This window comes from Hippocampus guttulatus, chromosome 14 (assembly GCF_054856545.1).
Source record: "Hippocampus guttulatus isolate MCC_2025c chromosome 14, RoL_Hgut_1.0, whole genome shotgun sequence".
In the NCBI taxonomy this organism is placed as follows: domain Eukaryota; kingdom Metazoa; phylum Chordata; class Actinopteri; order Syngnathiformes; family Syngnathidae; genus Hippocampus; species Hippocampus guttulatus.
Window position 1 is genome coordinate 6,610,535 of NC_141274.1, and position 20,643 is coordinate 6,631,177.

The 20,643-nt window shown below is 43.9% G+C and overlaps 1 protein-coding gene across 2 annotated transcripts in view; it reads left to right on the plus strand.

Moving 5' to 3' along the window:
• LOC147194715 (small conductance calcium-activated potassium channel protein 2-like) overlaps positions 1-20,643 on the plus strand; it is a 51,394-nt gene that overhangs the window by 15,992 nt on the left and 14,759 nt on the right. For both annotated transcript variants that reach the window (XM_086129959.1, XM_086129960.1), the window contains exons 2-4: positions 5,850-6,323; positions 8,831-8,926; positions 9,946-10,364. In XM_086129959.1, coding sequence (XP_085986085.1) covers positions 5,850-6,323; positions 8,831-8,926; positions 9,946-10,364 — 989 coding nt within the window. The remainder of the gene's footprint in view (positions 1-5,849; positions 6,324-8,830; positions 8,927-9,945; positions 10,365-20,643) is intronic.

A 20,643-nucleotide genomic window follows, 5' to 3' on the forward strand; every position in this document is an offset into this window, starting at 1 on the left:
GAAACAACTGTTCAAATATTAGCGCTATCGCGAAAGCAAAGATAGTTTGTTGACACGAAAGGCTTTTTTTTTTTGTTACAGTTTGTTCAATAAAGCGATTGAAAGCGCACCGTCGTCTTAGTCCACCCCCGCTCTGTACGAACCCCCCGTTATGGTTCAACAATTTGTTCTAACTTGTGGTGGTCGGCTATATTTAAATGATATTTGATGTTTACTTGACCGTGGAGTTGTGCAACTTAGAGTAGGCCAGTTGGGCTTTGCAAGCTTTTTTTCCTGAAGTGTGAAATGAACCCAAACCCCCAAATCTTTTATGCACTTTTTCCTCCTGGCTTGCGCTTATGCTAAATACTGTCCAAAAAAAAAAAAAAAAAAGAATTGGAGAGGCAGTGAACCCTCAAAATGTTAACCGCACAATAGCCGTTAACAGTGAGGCGAGCGTGCTTTCAGCACATTCAGCAGTTCGAGAGCAAAGAGAATCGCTACATTTTTCACGATTGGGAAGCCTCACTTTGCATACTTGGCGATTGCTTAAATAATTCAAATTTGGCGGGGTTGTTAACCAGACTCTTGTCTGCGGCGTGTCACATTTACAAGACGTGTCTTTTTGCTTTATAGCGTCTTACATGGACTAGCATACTGATTTTTAATACCCTGGCCAGATAAAGTTGACATGACAGCACGTGGTGGCTGAAATCTGATTGGGTTTCGCATAGAATTTAGGCTTGCTGGCCCTGACCGCCTACCGCTGGTATGTGCACAAGCACCCAGCCACATACAAATGCCATTTTGGGTGCGTAAGCCTCCAGAATCGCAGCACAGTAACCCCATAAATCACTAAACAACGAGGATTTTTTTTTTCTATTCGATTTGAGCCGGCAGGAGAGAGGCTGAGAGAGAAGAGCGAGGCAGAATGTTGCCTTCGGTTTTAAACTGTTCTGCACAGAGCCTTTTCAATTTGATTATGAGGCTCCATTTCATAGAGGCTCGGATGCCGCGTGCCATTCAGAATGAAATTGAGCCATCGGTCGGCCGGGCAGGCAACCTTCGTCTGTCTCCGCTGTGGCAGCGACGGAGGCGACACTTGCCCCGCGGTGCCCTTCTGCTGCCCATTTAGTCAGCTTGCAGGGGGAACGTGAAAGAGTGAGCGAAGCGGTTCAGCGGTTTGGAATGTGATAGGGGGGCTTGTGGAGCAATGTCTGCGGAGGACTCTTGCTCGTTTATACCGACTGTCGGTACACTGGGACCTTAAGACATGAGCCCTTGCAAGACGGCATATGGTGGCAGTGAGCTCAACTCGGCTTACTTTGCAACAAGCAGCAGTTTGGCATCGTGTATGAATCTTAAAAACGTTTCGAGATGTTTCAAGGCCCTGTTCATTTTCTCTTTCCCTTTCTAGATCGTTCTCTTTTTACATGGCCGCCTCCCATTTTGGCCCACGCCTGTCACAACATGGTCTTATCACGCCGATGTGTTGTCATGCAAACGGTCATTGGGAAACCACACTAGGGCTACAATCTTGTTTCTTGTGCTCGGAAAAGGGTTTTCCTCTTACTGCATGGCCAATAATGGCAACTAACAATTGACATTATAAAAGGAGTGAGCAATTTGCATCTCAAAATGCCGCATCGTTAACCCTTTGCCCACACGCTGTCAATAACAATCCAATGTTTTGCCCTCCTTTAAGCATCTCAAGAAAAAAAAAAGGGCGTAACTTATTCAATACCAGCCAATTCTGGACCAAGTCTGAAAAGACGTTTAAAAACGTCTTTGGGAGTGAATGAGTTAATTTGAATACAAATACTTAACACAACCAGTTTTTCCTCCATTTGCCTTAGAGAGGCAACAGAGTCAGCTTCAGGTCACTTCCTAACTGGCTATTGTTCCATTTGACGCGGCGATCCATGGCTTGGCCCAACTCAAAGCATTTGTGAGCGGAAATGACCAACGGGTTTATCATTTACGCTCCCCGGCCCCAAATGTTTTCCTCGCAGGTCAGGGAGAAAGAGAAATCACCAAACATAGCCCAGACCACAGGATAATTGCTCAGCATAATCTTTCAGAGACATCAGACAATCGGCCTTTGCTGCCTTTGATTGCATGGAAGTGAAAATGCTCAAATTGTTCCTAAAAATATTCGGTATGCGTATAACTCGCTTTGGATGTTTCGACCTCGGAATGGGAGTTTGTAGCATAAGTCCGGGATCTAACACACCCGCGGCAATCTATTTTACATCCTCAATCGGCAAACGTCGATCCGCAATCTACACGAAACACTGATAAGGAACATTGATTTCTGTGTGGGCCGTTTGGCTTGAAGCTGCCTTGTTCATATTTACATTCCCTTTCAAGTGAGCGCCACAGAGCTCGTTTTACACCGAGTTGTACGAGGGAGCAGCGCAAGTCCGCATTGGAATGAAAAGCCGGCTTGATGTGATTGCGCCATTTCAACGAATACATGAAAAAGTACACAAAATGCAATTGATACCTGATGCAAGAGATGGTGATGCAATCCAGTTGATATTCTAAACCGGTAATGAAAGAGTCTTGTCTGGGTAAAGTAAAAAAAAAATAACTTTCTTAGAAATGGGAGTGCGGTTATGTCAAATGTGGTCCTGTGAAGTCTTCGGGGACAGCATCTTAACTAGAACTCAACAACAATACTGCAAAAATGTTCGCGGTGTTTTACTCTGTCTAAATTTCTCTGATGGTTTGAACGGTCTTTGGTCAAAAGCAGTCCTGTGTGCTTCAAAGCTGTCAAAATTGGAAACAATATTAGCCACATTTGCATATCTAGTGCATCAGAGATAAGAGAAAGTTTGACTGTGGTTAAAAATACTTCAGGTGCACTGACAGACATATTCACACCCTACCCCTGAGCAAAACAAGTCTTGGGCGGCATACAACAAAAGAGGAGAAAGTGATACTTGCACATTCAGAAGACTGACGGGCTGAGCTAATGTACATCAAGGAATCACTTGAAGCACTCACAAAGACATTTTAAATATTCATGCCAAAAGTGATTTACGGGGGGCTTTTGCCAATGAAATGGGAAAGCAGTTTAATTTTCCCAATCAATACTCCTATTTGTCAAGCAGGCCAAGCTTTAGTTATGATGTTTGTGTTCTCTGCATTAAAAAAAAGAAAGAAAACGATGTTCAAATTCCATTTTTTTTCATCATTCAAATTTGTCACTTTTGTTAACACGCTTCTTTGTGGTGTTTCAAATTGAGAGGACTTTTTTTTTCACTGTACAGTGACTTTAACCCTTTCATGTACCCTGTAACCTAATAACATGATAAACTGTCCACTGTAGAGACCGCTGCCCCTGAAAGGGTTAAGCAAATATTTAGCTGGTGAAACTCCTGAGACTGATGATCCCTAAATTTGCCAGGAAACACTATTCTAGGGCGGCCCGGTAGTCCAGTGGTTAGCACGTCGGCTTCACAGTGCAGAGGTACCGGGTTCGATTCCAGCTCCGGCCTCCCTGTGTGGAGTTTGCATGTTCTCCCCGGGCCTGCGTGGGTTTTCTCCAGGTGCTCCGGTTTCCTCCCACATTCCAAAAACATGCATGGCAGGCTGATTGGACGCTCTAAATTGTCCCTAGGTCTGAGTGTGGGCGTGAATGGTTGTTCGTCTCTGTGTGCCCTGCGATTGGCTGGCAACTGATTCAGGGTGTCCCCGCCTACTGCCTGAAGACGGCTGGGATAGGCTCCAGCACCCCCCGCGACCCTAGTGAGGATCAAGCGGTTCGGAAAATGGATGGATGGATGAATTCTACCCATTTTCTATCATGCTTTTCCCTCTTTAGGGAAGCAGGCGACATCGTATCATAACTGATTTTGGGCAAGAGGTGTGCGTGGTACACCCTTGACTAGTTACCTTCCCCCCGCCCTGCCAAAAATAAAAATACAAACGATATTACCATTGCCATCCACCACATCTATTGCTCTATTTCCCCTTCTTAAAACCCAGAGTTCGCTTACTGCACAGTCTTGACTGTGTACAAGGGTCCTAATGGCACAGATTAAAAGGCAATTTAATACGGAAAAGGGGATTAGAAACACTATGGCCCACGCTAATCCTTAACCTTCAACCCTGTTCTCATAGAGCCCCCCCGCACCCCTCCCCCAATATGCACAGGACGATAGCATCACAGAATTGGAGTTAGTACATTGCCATTAGGGTCTCCCATCTTTATTCCCACCAGCACACTTAAAAAGCATTAAGGGATGCTCTGTCGGGACTAATAAAGTGGGCCAGTGGTGCCATCGCACACACCAATTTGTTTCAGAAAAGCCACTGCGCCATGTGAAGTTTTCCTAACCCATTTAGATAATCTGCCTTCGTCTCTGCAGAATAGACAGGCGGATAGATGCCGCCCTGACCTTTGTACGGAGACATTTGTTTTTCGTCTACGGAACTGGAGTTGATACTTTCCCAAACATGAAACGAGACACTTAATCTGAATTTTGTTATCTGTATTGGGAAAATCGTGTTTTTTTTTTTTTTTTTTTTAAACAGGGGTTTACAGTGCCAAATGAACAAATATTCCCAAATCAGATATTATTTACGTAGGAAACTCAGATATCCTCTGATTTATTTTGTGTATGTTTTCAAAGAAATTGGCAGAATCCCCCACTGAGTCCCTGCATCATGCCTGATTTGAGAAGGTCCCTTCCTTGGGATGGGGCAGCCCGCTGCTCCGCTCAGCAGGGAAAGACAGGAAACAGGGTCATGCGGAGCATCAATCTTTCATATCTAAATTTGTGCAGCGCAAAGATTCAATTTTCTGCACTTTGGTCTCCATTATTGGTTATATACAGTGGTTTTATTTATACATTAAGGTACAATTCATTATTGATTTCTTTTAGAACAACTTTGATGCAGATTTGCTTGCAGCACGCAAGTCGGACTGTTGTTGTTTCACAGCTAGCACACTTTCAACAACAGCTTGCATGTCGAAATGTCACGGAAGCATGGAGCTGCCAATATGGCGTGAAAATATTTTGCTTGCATACATGCTTGCAAGTATGTTCAAACTTATTTCAATATGCATCATGGATTAGCTCAAGCCCCCCCACCCCCCAAAAAAGCTATTTTAGACCAATATGTTCCAAAATCAATTAACTAAACATTGTTTTATTCATAATTTTATGGTTTTATTATGCCTGCCCTGCATGATATACAGTCTGCATTTTTTTCTATGTAGCTACAGGGCATGCGCAGGCGGAAGTCAATACAACAACAAAATTCAACCAAAAAAGGTTTTTGGTTGAATTTACTCAATTTTATTTTGCACCAAATAAAATCGTTCGGCTCCAGATACATTCATGTATAGTCTACTTGAAAAATGTGTCTAGATCCAGGTGATTTGATTTTGCGCAACCACTTGATAAAATAAAATGCAATAAATTTAACACTTTTTTTTTTTTGGTCCTAAAGAAAGGAGCCAAACCCTCCCGCACAGAAAATGACGCACCAGATACCAAAAGATGACAACAAAGCACTACATTTGTGGACACGAAACTCCTAAGAGTCACTTCAACATAGTTCGTTGGCAGCGAGATCTCAGAAGATGGTGCCAAACTGATACTTTTTCTGCATTGGAGAGTACGTTCGAAAAGAAATCTGCAAATAGTTGAACCTGTGCATTCCAAACCACAAATGCAGGGGTTTTGCTACAGTACTTGAGTGACTCCACCTTCTGAGGACAAATTATTCTTTTATCACATACAGTATATGGCCCGTAAAGTTACGGTCCTCGGATTTTGTCGATCAATACTTTCTATGTAAAGTTTAAATTAGTTTCTCTTCAAACAGACAGATTTACCTCTTGGTTCTCGTTCCAGGCCACAACTGAGAAGAAGAAGCTGAGCCATGCTGGATCCAAGCCCTCCCTCTCCGAGAGCAGCGGCCGACTCCCTCAGATAGCCATGAACACCTGCAAGTACAATGGCGGCGTGGTGAGACCACTCGTGGGCAGTCTGGCGTCCTCGTCGCGCCGCAACCTTGCGGAGCTTGACTCGGAAACGCAGCCCCTGCAGACGCTGCACAGCTCTGGCCTGGAGGTGGTGGTGTCCAAGGGGAATGGCGGCGAAGACCCCAGCAAGGCGTCTAACGAGAGCTTGGTCAGGGAGGGCAGCGGGCGCAGCAGAGGCAGGGCGCCCCAAAAGAAAAACCGGGACATCGGTTACAAGCTCGGCCACCGGAGGGCACTGTTTGAGAAGCGGAAGCGGCTGAGCGACTACGCGCTCATCTTTGGAATGTTTGGGATCGTCGTCATGGTGACGGAGACGGAACTATCATGGGGGGTTTACACTAAGGTATGTTGGGCACGTGCGACGCATGAATCCGAGCATCGCAAGTTGTCATGGCTCTTCTTGACAGTTACATTGCGAGTTGCTATGCTGAGAAGAACATATGAACATCGGCATATTCCCATTGATGAAGATGATCACAAAAGCCGCACAAGCAAATCAAATGCAGTGGGACGAATAAAAACAGTTTGGGATGTTTGGATTGCTCTTAAGGCCTTTTAGCTACTTCTCCATAATTTGTTTTAGTACATGTGCCATTGATGCTTCGTTCTCAAGCCAACATTCTCTCAGGGCTGGGGAATGGATGTGAAGAAGAGGGAAAACACAATAAGGAGTGAGCTCAAGAGAATGGCCAACATTGATAAACTACAGTATATGCTTGACACTTCAGATGGGTAAAGCCAAGTCAAGGGTAGTATTAGTGTCAGAGTAACCCTAATCCAGGTTATCCCCAAAATAAATTCATTCATGGCATCCAAGAAAAAAAGTCAGGTCTAATATACCCATACATACCCATTTTCGCAACCGTGACAACCGGTTTCCACCATTTTCTAAAGACGGCAAACAACCCTGCCCAAGGATTGGACAACATTACGCAACATTTCATTTGGAATTGCCATCTTTCATCTCATCAACTATCAGGAGCTTTGCGGCATAAACATTCACCATCGCAAAATGTATTGCCGTCAAGTCTGCGGAGAACATGCAGAGAATCCAGCGCTAATTGTCTCTCATGACATGTCATACTTTCCCGTAGCAGTTTATGACAAATTTAGAGTTAACCCTTCCATGCACCGTGTAACCTGATAACATGATAAGCTGTCCATTGTACTAACCGCTGTCCCCGAAAAGGTTAATTATACATCTGCCATTATTTCAGGTGAATTGCGGCTGAAACAAGCAAACGTACAAAAAAATATGTACATATGAGAAATAGGCAGTCCAAGAGTGCGTAAAAGCTGTAGTTCAGATGTGGACAGATTAAAAAAATGCTTCTCTGCTAACTTCAGATATAAAAGGATGCACAAATGTAACCTAATAAATATAAGTTTACTTATTTTCTATTCAAAATATCCTTGGTTTGGACCAATCACAGAATGGTAGACAGTAATAAATACTGTTGTCTCAATTAGACTGATTAAATATGGCAGCGTGTCTGAGCATCATTAGGCTAATCAGGAGTGTGATTTGAATTACCGTAAAATAAAATTCCGTGAATAACACACCAGGCAGATACTGTAGCATGTGTTGCGGACGGTCTATTTTCTATCCGACATCACATCAGGAAAAACGCTTAAGGCCCAGACAAGGTTTGCTCCAAACCTGACAGGGAGAAAGACATTAAGAGGTAGCGAGCACTGGGAACAAAAACTCCTTGAACCTCTGGCTGGTGGATTAATTGGTTTACTCAATGTTATTCCACCAGGAACTTCTTAAAACAATTTGAGACGTTTGAACGTCTTGAGAACGTGTTGGCGACCTGAAGGGCAAAGCAATATAGTTGATAGCTAGAAATACATTTTTGTAATCAAGACCACAGAAGGACAGAGCGGGGATAATGAGCGGCACGCGCTCGCCGTCGTTTGCTCTGAACAATTCCGAACGACATTTTTCCACTTGTTGTTTTTGTCATTCCTCGTCTGTCGGTGTCCTCATTGTAATAACAACCGCGCGATCACTGTCCCGACGTAGCTGGGCAGCTGGTTAGAGATTTATCAAATGGTGTGGACTGCACACTCTCATTTGCTAGATCTATGGCCTTGATGTGCCCACTCACGCGCGCACACACACACACGCACACGCACACACACACACACACACTGCAGCTCTGGCATCCAGCTGGTCTATTTATCACCAGTGACGATCTCCATGGTGGGGCTTTGCTAATGCTAGCCTTGCCTTTTCTGCACCTGCCATTAAATGGAAAGCCCCCGCCCCCCACAGTTCGTGCTGTGCTTTGATTAATCGCTAGTTCAGATGGTGGCGAACGGCGCCCATGCATAATATCGGCTGCACCTCCACCTGCAGCTTCATTGTTTGGCGACATCCTGTCCGCGGCGTTTGTGTGTAAACCCCCATTATTTGGCGTCACTTAGACTTTTAAGCTAATCAGCAGTGTGTGTAGTACATGCGTGTAGGCTTGTAGCTGTGTATTGTCCACTCCGTGTGTTTTATAAGGACATTTATTCCCCCTGTCTAATCCAGTAATGGTGCCATTTATCTCCATTTCCCACTTTTTTTTTTTTTATAATCTATAGGGGACCGAGATTCAACACGAAATATGCTCGGCTTTTGAATTTGTCATTTGGTCAACCGCCACGCGTGGCTCTGTCGCCAAGCAGCAACATGCAACGGAATAACTATAGATCTATTTCGAAGCCTCAGATTATCTTTTGCAAGGTGATGCATGACACTTAGTGTGGAGTACAACGAAAGGTCGTACGGCAGCGTTTTATTCATTTGGTGCACCGTGTCTATGAGTAATTGTGTTGTTTTTCTTTCTCTCATTGTAGGAATCTTCATATTCATTTGCACTGAAATGCCTTATCAGCCTTTCCACTGTTATACTGCTTGGTCTTATAATAATGTACCATGCACGGGAAATCCAGGTGAGTCCGAATTATTGTGACGGTTAAAAACACTGTATTTCCTTGTGATGACATACGTACGATGATAATATGGCGATATTGTTTGAAGTTGTGCTAACTGGAATTTCCCAAACAGATCCACAGCAACGGGAGAATGATTTAGAAGCGGGGTGTCCAAATACGGACCTCGGGGGCCGCTATCGTGCATGTTTTAGATGTTTCCCTCAGCTCATCAACAACTTCTGCCGAGGCCTGAGAAGAATCCTTATCATTTGAATCACGTGTCTTCGAGGAGGGAAACATCTAAAAGATGCGCGAAAGCAAACCTCGAGGACTGGATTTGGACCGACCTGGTTTAGGATGTGATTTTTGACAGGGTCCCTAATTTGAGTCCTGCGACTGGCACCGTGATATTGTGTCCTTTGCATTCAGTCATAAACAAATGGCAAATTTAGATTTGTGTCGCTAATCGCTAAAAATGGAACAAACAGCATCAGATTGACAAAGCATATACAGAGGGTGAAATGCTTCACTAACTGCGCTGCCAAGCAGATTGTGTCTCAGTTCTCTGGTGTTCTTTGGACATATTTAAATGAGGTAAAAGGCAAAGATTTGGTGGAAGAAATTGCCCGCCTCTATGCAAATGAGCTTCATTGATAAACAACGTCTAATTCATTTACACATGTGCTAAGACCCATAGGCGCTGAGTAAAGCAGTTGACGTCTTTGGAAAGGTGGCGTAAAGATTACGCTCCTGTGGTGAACTTCGCCGAATGAAAAAAACGCTTATCTCTATAAACTCCAAAATATCGAGGCAGTGTCGTTTTGATATTTTCTGAGATTTATGAGGGCACGAATAGAGACTTGCATGTAAATTTTGGTGGCCATTGTTAACTCATTCAGTACCAGCCAATTCTAGACCGAGTTTGAAAAGACGTTGAAAAACGTCTTTGGGAGTGAATGAGTTAATAACTTCTCCTCAGCCAGGCAGTGTTCTTGGCGCAAAGCCTCAAGCGGGTCTTGTGCTCTGATTGTTCTCAGCTGTTTATGGTCGACAACGGTGCAGATGACTGGAGGATAGCCATGACCTACGAGCGGATCTTCTTCATCGTGCTGGAGCTGCTGGTGTGTGCCATCCATCCCATCCCCGGCCAGTACGTCTTCACCTGGAAGGCCCGGCTGGCTTTTACGTACACGCCATCCGTGGCGGATGCCGACGTGGACATCATCCTCTCCATCCCCATGTTCCTGAGACTCTACCTGATTGGCAGGGTCATGCTACTTCACAGCAAGCTGTTCACCGACGCGTCGTCTCGCAGTATCGGCGCCCTCAACAAGATCAACTTCAACACACGCTTTGTCATGAAAACGCTCATGACCATCTGCCCGGGAACTGTTCTGCTGGTGTTCAGTATATCGTCCTGGATCATTGCTGCATGGACCGTGCGCGTCTGCGAGAGGTAAACACATGCTTATGATGATCGGATCATGCCGGGGGTCAAGTTGAAACACGTTGTGGATGACCAAACACCTTCCTTCCTTCCTTCACTAGCCCTGCAGTGTCCTGCACCTTTCAGCGTTACCTCGTTTTTTTTCCCGTCACTAATTTGCACTTGGATCCACGGAAAGTGCGGGATTGTTACGTTTAGCATGTGGATAGGAAGGCGCAGGCACAAGCAGTTCGCTCACAACACTGCCTGTTTTAAAACATCGACACACAACGCACACACACGTGATTCATGAGCTGAGCAATCGCCGCACAAGTCCCCATGTTTCTCGCTATATAGCTTGTCCATAATTCATGAGTGTCTAATTGTATGTTTGCTGACTGATTTGTTTTGGTAATGCAGAGCAGCCCCCCCTTGGATCCCCGAACACGTTTTCTGCCCCAAACTGCACAACTGTCTCAAGGGGGGTTGGGTGAGGGGGGGGGGGGGGGGGAGCTACGTTCCTGAAACGAAAAAGGCAGGGAGGAAGGAAAAGCTTTTCTTTCCTTCCTCGTTTGGCATTTACGTCGGGGAAAATGAGCCGTTAATGCCAGCTTTGATGTTTTGAAGTCATCTTTGCCGAGTTGGAGGGAAGGGGAGTCGGTCGGGTAGGAGGGTTTGAGAGCTCCATCGCAGCAGGTCTTGTCAGAACTGTGCGATTCTGCGCCGCACTGAAAAAGTTCAGGATCACTTAAGAACAAGGCTTGCTATCACTTTCTTCAGCCATGCCCCAGTTATTGATGCTTGATGAACTCCCGCAGCCCACCTTGCCTGTTTCCGCCTCCCCCCTTCCCTTCCCCTGCCTCTCCTTTTAACTATCACACTGCGTTCACACCGCTCACTAACCACCTCCCCGCGCACGCCGAACCCAAGATCCTCAAAACCTGTGAATGCTTGATAGTGGGTTTAAAATCTCAATTGGAAACCTCGCAATGGAAAGATCGTAATATGTTTGAGCTCATCTGAGAGCGAGGAGGTTACTGACACCGCAGTTCAGCTCAAGTTTGAGATGGGGTATTGTCAAAGAAATACCTCAGTCCAAGGTGCGGCCGAATAAAACAAAGGGGCGGTTTCCACAAGAGCCCATTTTATAATCAGGAAATCGGTCCAAATGGTGTTCTTTGGCTATTTGTTTACATGACAACGGTGTTAAGGAGTCTGAAAACGCAACCATTTGAAAACTGGTCTCAAAGTGCAGTCGAGGTGCCAAAATTAAATCGAGTAACCATTTAGAGCAGTGGTTCTTAACTCGGGTTCAGGGGTTCGACGGAGGGTAAGACGCACCCGATTCAACATGTCAATTAGTTATGACACGCCCACTTGGCCATCACTGGCTGCAGATGATCACATTACATTGCTTGCCCAATCCGTGCTGTGGGAAATTTAGTTCGCTTTGTAGTCAACGTGTGACTGTCGTGATAGTACGTCATTCAATTAAAAAAAAAAGTATATTTTATTTACTTTTTTCTGTTTTTAATAATTGCGTTTTTTTATATCTTGAATTTGTAAAAAAATATATATATGTTTTTCATAAATGAAGGGTTCGGTGAATGTGGATATGAACTGGTTGGGTTCGGTGCCTCTAAGAAGGTTAAGAACCACTGATTTAGAGCCATTGTTCACCTTGAAATGGTCGAAATCATGTTGATTTCAGCCTATAAACAGTCATTATTTTTGGATTGCTGTTTTTCTTCATGAAAAATCATCCTTTAATTTGGAAAACAATGACGAACCAGGAACTGTATCAGTTTCGAAAAGGTTGGAGAGTACAAGATCAAACCAAAAAGTGAGCTATTTTGGGAAATTTTTCGGGTGACCCAGCTTGGTAGAGGAGAGAGTCAAATGCTTTCAATACAATATTACATTTACAAGGGTGCCAGCCATCACACTTTGAACATTAGAAACCAACTATGCGGGCAAGCGCATCTTCATGGTGAAATAAATGCTATAAACGTGCTAGCGAGCTATAACTAGCATGGCTACCATCAGCTCATTTTCCGCTCTGACATTTCTTCACAAAGCAGAGAGGTGGTTCCTCGTTTTTTTAAGATATACTTTTACTGTTCTACTACGTTTTGTTTTCATTTAGAAACATTTAATTTGTTTTGTTTAACCGTTTACTAATGTACCTACGGAGCGCATACAATGGGAAAAAAAAGTTGCTATTCCTCCAAAAATGTCTAAATAATAAAATCAGAGTTGTAATTGCAATATGATCAGAATCTGATACCTTTCATACACTGCAATACACTATAACGGTATTGCAGTTTTCTCTGGGAGGACAAGCAGTTGGTGTGTTTGGGTCTTTACAAAAATGTCATTGCCAACTACTGGCCTGGCATGCACATTACAACATTTGTGCCAGTCGGTGTGATTGGGCAACATGAAAACCTTTTCTGATGAAAACCTAATTTCGTTTTTACTAGGCCGTTGTCATGTAAACGATGCGTGCCCGGTCAGGAGGAGATTTCAATACATGACGACTAAAGAAGGTCAGATTCTCAAACAAAAGCAGTGACTGGTTTGCCCCCACACACAAAAACACTCGAACACCTCCCATGAAGCAGTGCATGTCATTTGGTTTCAGTATTGGGATAACATGAGTGTCCAGATGCTGGTGTGTTTCGATGAATGGGTGCTAGCATGCACAAGTATGTGTGACTGAGTGCGTGTGCGTGTGTGTGTTTGTATAATGTTTTGTTGTACTTTCTATTCCCCACTATGCTGCTCCATAGGGATACCATGTGAGTCCTCGCTCTCTAGCTGTGGAAAAAAAAACCAAACATTTTTTTGCACCGAGCTGGCGCCACTGCTACCCCGAGCGGGATTTTGGGTGGGCAGGGTTTTAGTGGTGACAAGGGGCAAGCCCCTTCTAAAAAGAATAATTTAATGGTCCTTCTCAAATTTAGTGTGCCGCCTGCAGAGAAGGATTAGGGAGGACCTCTGGAGTTGGCATGAAGGTGACAGCATCCTTCAAGAGAATGCCTCTTAGGTTTTAGCGGCGAGGAGCATAGCATAGCAGCACTTGGAAGCAAGCGTCTCTTCGCTCACTATTTTGTCTTGTGTGAGGCCGGTCCGGAAGGAGGAGGAGGAGGAGGAGGTGGAGAAGATTCGTCCTTCAAGTCATTCTCCCAATTTGGCCCGAGAGCCTTTTGTCGCTTCTGTTTCCCCCCCCCCCCCCCCTCCCTTTCTTGATGCAATTGTTATAGATCCATATTGCACAAAAGTCGTTTTAGCACCAACTCCAAGATTTGCTTGAGGAGCAAAAACCTTTCTGTACTTCCATTACCATCTCATTATGTGTCTCCCTTCACAATTTAATTCGACAGCACTAGAATGGTTTGCACAGACTTCTGTCTGTTGCCTCTTAGCATGGGGTTTTTTTTTGTTTTTGTGCTAGAAAGCAAGTAGTCTGTTGCCAGGCGGTCTGAGCATCCGAGAAGAGGACAGATGTCAAGCCATTTAATGCAATTCCATGTAACTACCGGTCAGGGCGTGCTTACGATGCAGCGCAGCGATGATGAATGGAAAATATAGCACAGTCGAATAAAAGGAAGTGAATTTGCTTCCAAACAGACATTGATCAAGGGGGATTTGAGGGCTGACTGCAGTGTCTCCAGTTGTTGTTGGAATTCACATCCATAATTTACATCTCCCTCAGCCCACCACTACCACCTCTCGTAAACATCAAAACAGCATGCGGGTTTTTATGTTTACTTCTTCAACCCATCATTTCAAGTAAGAAACAAAAAAGAAAAAAAAAAAAAAAAGACATCAAGGGCGGGGGATAAGAGGCGCTTGTTTCCCAAAGTGCTGTTTGAGTATCTTCTGTCAACTGCGCCTTTGCACTTTGACCGCGCTCCTGAGCCCATCAGAGGGCAATACGGTGTGAGATTGGACAAGCATGGAGTCTGTCTGGAAAATGCCTAGATGAGGGGAAAGAAAGACACCAAAGCGGAGAGATTCTGAGGGATGGAGCACCGAAAGGGAGGGTGGAGATGGAAGGAATATGAACGTTGCAGTCGATGGATTTGACTCTGGGCCCCTTTTTGCCTTGCGTCTTGATGCGGCCCATCTGCAGAGCTAACCTACCTCGACTAAGCTCTTTAACTAAGCTCTTTGGATTGCCCCTCACTACCCTGCAGCTCCTTCCCTCGCTCTCCTACTCCCGATTGATCCCCTGCAGATCTCTTAACCGTACCCATCTAACGTGGCATGCTTTGCCTCATCTCTCCCCCACGACCGAGTCCCCGTCCCCTTTGCCTTTCCCGTATCCATCCCGAGCCAAGCAGGCCTAATCCACCCCAAACTCAGTTACACACTCTCATGCATGCCTTGCTTGCCTCCCTGGTCTCTCCTTTTTTTTTTAACCCCTCTAAAATCTGTTATCTAATTCTCTTCGTCTCCTGCTTAACACTAACGCTGTTAACCGAAGCAAAGTGCTCTATTTCCAGGTGATATGAGACCCGTAGGCTACCTGAAAGACAAGCTTGTGCAAAGTTTAGCAAACTGTCTCTCCCCGTTTAGATGATCAGGCTTGAGTTTCAAGTCGGCAACGGCTGCATGCAGATTGCGGTAGCGCTCGGTGAGAAAAACTCAAACAGTCCAAGAGCCGTGCCACACTGTATGAATGTCAGACCGAAGAAACTGCGAGCCGTTGAACAAAAGAATATCAATTAAAAATTTCCAAAGTTTACTCCTTTGATTGAGTTCGAATCCGCTGAGAAATGGCAATGCGATTGCACGTTTTGAAACGAGTCCAAATAATAAGAAACAGCTTTTTTTTTTGCCAACCATGACTTGCTTGTGAATGCTTGAATCAGCATTCAGACAATAACGAGAGCTAACAATGGAGAAATTAAACTCGCTATAAATAAATAAATAAATAAATAATAGATTGTATTTGTGTTGCAACACCTTGTCAGTGTGAACCGTTTCTGTATCTCCTTGCATGTCTGAGACGACCGATGTAGCCAATGTGAATGATCTCAACCTTGTGGGCAAGCAGTCACTGATATGGTCTGGTGTCCTTTTCTGAAAGTGACACATTAACCAGTGTCACTTTGCACACGTGCAGCTCAAGCCCAAACAGCCAACCCCCACTTAGTCCACAGCTGCTACATCACACGTTAGCACTTCATTTACGCTTAATGTGTCCCAGTGCCAAGGAACCTGGCCACTGATAACGTGCTGCAAATGGGTGTTAATTTCCACACAACATATCAAGAGACATTTACTTTTATGATATGTGTGTGTGTGTGTTTTTGTAACCTGATAACATAATAAGCTATCCACTGTAGTAACCCCTGTCCCTGAAAGAGATAAAATACCCATGGCAATATCCCAGGATTATGTCTTCATTCCACATTTCTGAATGACGCACAAACCCCACTCTGAATATTTAATACATTTGCAATTGGGGGCGGCATGGCTCAGTGGTAGAGCGGCCCTTTCCCCAAGCCAGAGGTTGGTGGTTTCATCCCCCGGCCATTGCAAACAATGTCGAAGACGCTGAACCCCCAGTTGCTCCTGAAGCTGCGTATGTGAATGAGTGTAAAGTGCTTTGAGTACCCGAGGTAGAAAAGCGCGCTAGAAGTGGCAGCCCATTTAACCAAGAGTTGACAAGAACTTACGAAAGTTACTCTGTAACCAATTGACTGGCTTGTGTGCGATTCCCTTATTTCTATCTAGTTGAGGGTAACATCTTGTATCCTTCGGTAGAATATGTGCGAGTTTAAAAGGCCACAGCGGCGGCACATTTTTAAATGTCCATTTAAAGCAAGAAGGTGACTCTCGCTTGAACCCGCGCATATTATATTTCCGCTCTGAGAGCAACGTTTATATCCCAAAGGCCAAATAAGACGGTCGTTGAAAGTATGTTTAAAAGATATATCAAGTATAATTATAGAGTGGAACCAAACGCGCTGGCCAATTTTAACTGAAGAATACATTTATTAGAAATGTCATCATTACAAATGGAGATCCACTATATTAGAAATGTTCAATAAACGTGAAATGTTAAGTAGGATAATGTATACATGATAATAACGCCTTTTTTTTTTAAAAACAATCTTCTGCATGGCCACAATCTTTGACAGGCCTCAGTGACAAAGCACCCTCACTGCGTTGATCCTTGTTTGGTATTGAGAAGCACCTTTCATCGAAATCCAATGTCAGGATTGTGTGCACAGTGACTAAAAAGTGGGTTAGTTTAGCTTTTGGGGAATTTGGGGGCCCGCTCATATGAAACAGACAGAAAAGTATTACAAATGTAATCATTTTGAATGGGTGCGCAAGCTACTGCTAGGCAGCTGGGAGAAACGTTGCAGGCGACCTTCATTCTTGCCATTTAAAACCAAACGCATCTGCTAAAACTGTTCTTTTACAAGAGAAAAAATGTGCGAAAAATTTAAGTCCACATTGCATCATGGTGGGCAGACACGGGAAATAAGACACAGTAAATATGCGGTGTATATCGTTATATTAAAAATAATAATAATAAAAGGCAGCAATGGGAGTGGGATTAAGACTGGTTACAATTCTTGTTCTTTGCCAATTTCAAACTGAACGAGAAAATAATCTGGGTTGTTAACCCTTTCATGTACAAATAATGATACCTGTAAATGATAACCTGACATGCTGTCTACTGTAGTAACTGCTGTCCCTGAAAGGCTTAAATAGAATATAATATTTTTTTTTGGGGGGGGGGGGTCAATACACATTTTGAGGCCGTTTTGTTTTGTTTTGTTTTGTTTTTAAGTAGAATAGACAAATCCTTGCTTCATGCCATCTGTTGAAAATAAATGTGCCTTTTGGGAATAGGACTTTTGATAGTGTTTCTGCATACAATGTGAAAGATTTCCCACAAGCTCAACAGAATGTTACACGCCAACAACCAAAAGGAATAATCGGATCCTCCCAACACAAACAAACAAAGCTTCAGTCAATGAACAACGAATATAATCGCAACAGGAATTGAAACAGTTGCTTTGGGTTCGATTGCGATTTGAATCTTATTACTCTCAGCTTCACATAAGACTTACCTCAGTACATTGACGCCTGCTGGTCATTTACATCATACGCAAAGGATGAACGGAGCTGCATTCGTCCCCCTAGGAGTGAAAAGTAAGACTGAATGAGAATTGAATGGAATAATGATCATTTATAATGAAAGGGTTTTGATTTCACGACATTTGGGAAAAGCTTCTGTAAGCATAACAGAGTTTTTTTTGAGTGTTGATTGAACAACAAGGCAGCCTGGTAGTCCAGTGGTTAGCACGTCGACCTCACAGTGCAGAGGCCATGGGTTCAACCCCGGCTACGGCCTCCCTGTGTGGAGTTTGCATGTTCTCCGCGGGCCTGCGTGGGTTTTCTCCGGGTACTCCGGTACATTCCGAAAAACATGCATGGCAAGCTGATTGAACACTCGAAATTGTCCCTCGGTGCGAGTGGATGGATTGAACAACATCAGCGTGAGAGGCCAAGCTGTGGCCAGTCTCAATTTGGGAGTGGATCTACATTCTGTGAATATTCACCAAAAATATATACCTGTATAAGTGGAGCAGTTGTTGCGCTAGTGTTGTCGATTCAACTTCAGTGGCCACGTGTTTTGTATGTGTGAAAGTTTGCAAGATTAATACGAGTTGGTCTTAGTTCTGATGGAGTGAGGTTGTGATTTTAGTACATCAGATGTCTGTGTGTGTGTGTGTGTGTGTGTGTGTGTGTGTGTGTGTGTGTGTGTGTGTGTGTGTGTGTGTGTGTGTTTTTGGGTCATGCACTGTGCATTTGCATGACTAGCAATACACACAGCAATGCTTCGGTGTACCGGGCTTGTATTTCAAAACATGTCCGCGTCCCCCTCAAAGCTGCAAGCTCGCTTTCCAAACACCAAATTAAACACAAAGTGACCTGTGGAATCCATTTTTTTTTTTTTTTTTTTTTTTTTTTTTAAACGGATACTTGGTTGTTGTGAAGTTTTGCCAGCTTTGTTCATCATTTCCTTTCGGGCAAGATCGGCCCCGCGGAGACGGACAGGCACACGAGCAATCAGCAGAACTTTTTCAAGAAACACAGTAATAGAGTGCTTGATATCGGATAACCCCACAGACATAACTTGGCGCTGAAATATTAAAATGAAGGGCTTCGTGAACAGTACTTTGTGTTGGATGCTTGGTGGATGGAGAAATAGTCTTGTAGCAGGAAAAGCGGATCCATGTGTTGACAACACTTACTGCAGCATTTTAAAAACAGAGCGATGAACACATTTTATAGCCCATTCTCCAATGTAAAGTCAAATAAATTAACAGCACTGGTTATAAATGACGTTTTCTCGCAGCGATTTTTAAAGTGCGGAAAAAAAATACCACTCGAAAGAGAGAATTTCTACCTCGTACTTTAGGCAAGGCAGGGTAGGTGAATTTATATAGCACGTTTCATACACGAGCCAACTCAATGTGCTTCACACAACCGAAAGCACAACGCCTAAAGGCATTGACAAACAAACCGCTCAATACATTCAAATTCAAAGCATATGCTCATATAATTTCGCAGCGGCTCACAATAAACATGCGCCTTAGGTTATTTGAAGACTGAAATTATATATATTTTTTCTGTCCTAAATATTATTACAGTATGGAGAAGCTCTCGAAAAAAAAAAAATCAGCAAGTACTGGAAAGACAGTAAAGCAATTTTTTTTTCCTGGTTAGGATGTCGAATGATATATTTCTGAAGAGAGAAAAACATTTGAATCATGCTTGATTCATTCCTGAATTCTGCAGGAAGCGCAGCAATAAAATGGGGTATCAGGAGGTGAAACCAGTTTGAAATTCCTCATGTATCCCTTAAAATGGCCCAACGGCGAGAGTTCACCGAAAAGTCGACACGGGCGTTGAGACGAATGGGGACAGAAACAAATTTGGTGAGCACCGTGCTCAACTTTGGATGAACGAATGCACGAGGAGTGCCGATACATATCCCAATTTCTTAAACTTAATCAAGAACGGCATCAATCCATCATGCAAACAAAGTCTGTACTTTCAGTGTAATTATTCCGTTGATCGATCGCGAGAGATGACGCATAATAAGTCACTCCAGTGCTGTCGGTATCATTTTCCTCGAAATGAAATGTAGATGTGTGTAAGACATACGGCAACAGTCTGCATCAAAAAAACATAATGTGTCGACATACCGGTAGTAGCCAGTGTCACATGGCTGGTACTTAATTCTAACAATCCTGGAGCGACACACTCCCCCGGGTTTTTCAAATGAGGGTCGACATAAGATTAAGGCCCCTTGACGGCTAAAAGAGCCACAAATATATGACAGATGTCTACGGGTTACGGTAAAGCCACACTCATTTTTGAAAAAGAAATTGCATTGTATTTACGGCCATCACTGTAGACTTGGAATTAGTGGGATGTATGGTCATTGATCTGTCAAAATGAGCAATATTAGGATTTGAGAATACATTTTGGAGCATTTGAGTCACTGCCAATGATTTTGAGAAAGTATTGGGACAGTGGCCACGGGTCAGTTATATGCGGTACGCGGCATTGCGGCATTCTGCAGTTTGTGGTCTGCAGCTTGATGGCAGCAGTGGTCCTTCAGTTATATCGACGAGGAAAAACTATGCAAGCAGCTGTCATCGCATGGTCATCGATTTTGCGTTATTAAGCAGCAACACAAACAACAAAACGTGCCGAGACGGTGCAGATGTTATTTTTGTGCGTGTGTGTGTGTGTGTGTGTGTGTGTGTGTGTGTGTGTGTGTGTGTGTGTGTGTGTGTGTGTGTGTGTGTGAAATGACCAAAAACTTCGGACATTCTCCATCTTTTACACACATTTTCCTCCTGGCCCAGTCCACATTGTGACTTCTGTGTTGCCACAACACGCAGCAGTGATATTTGCATCTTGGAAATTAGGTTTCATCACTTTGAGCTTTGTCTGCTCATATTTACTACGATTAGCGAAGAGGACATTGCTGATGTCAGTCAGTTGCTCAGTTGTACGTGACCCTTTTTTTTCCCCCCAATGTGTTTTTGTTGATGTGAATGCAGTGTGCGGGCAAATTTTGGAAAGTGGCAGTAATTGCCACAGACAGTTGCTGCGGAATGTGAAAGAAGATGCGCATGAATGTGACTGAAGTCAACCGCTTGGAAAAAAAAAAGACGGATGCTTGGAATCCAAGTCTCAAGTACCGCTCTAGCGGCTCTGTTTTGGAAATAGGCTAACGATTCGAAATTGCCGCGTCGAA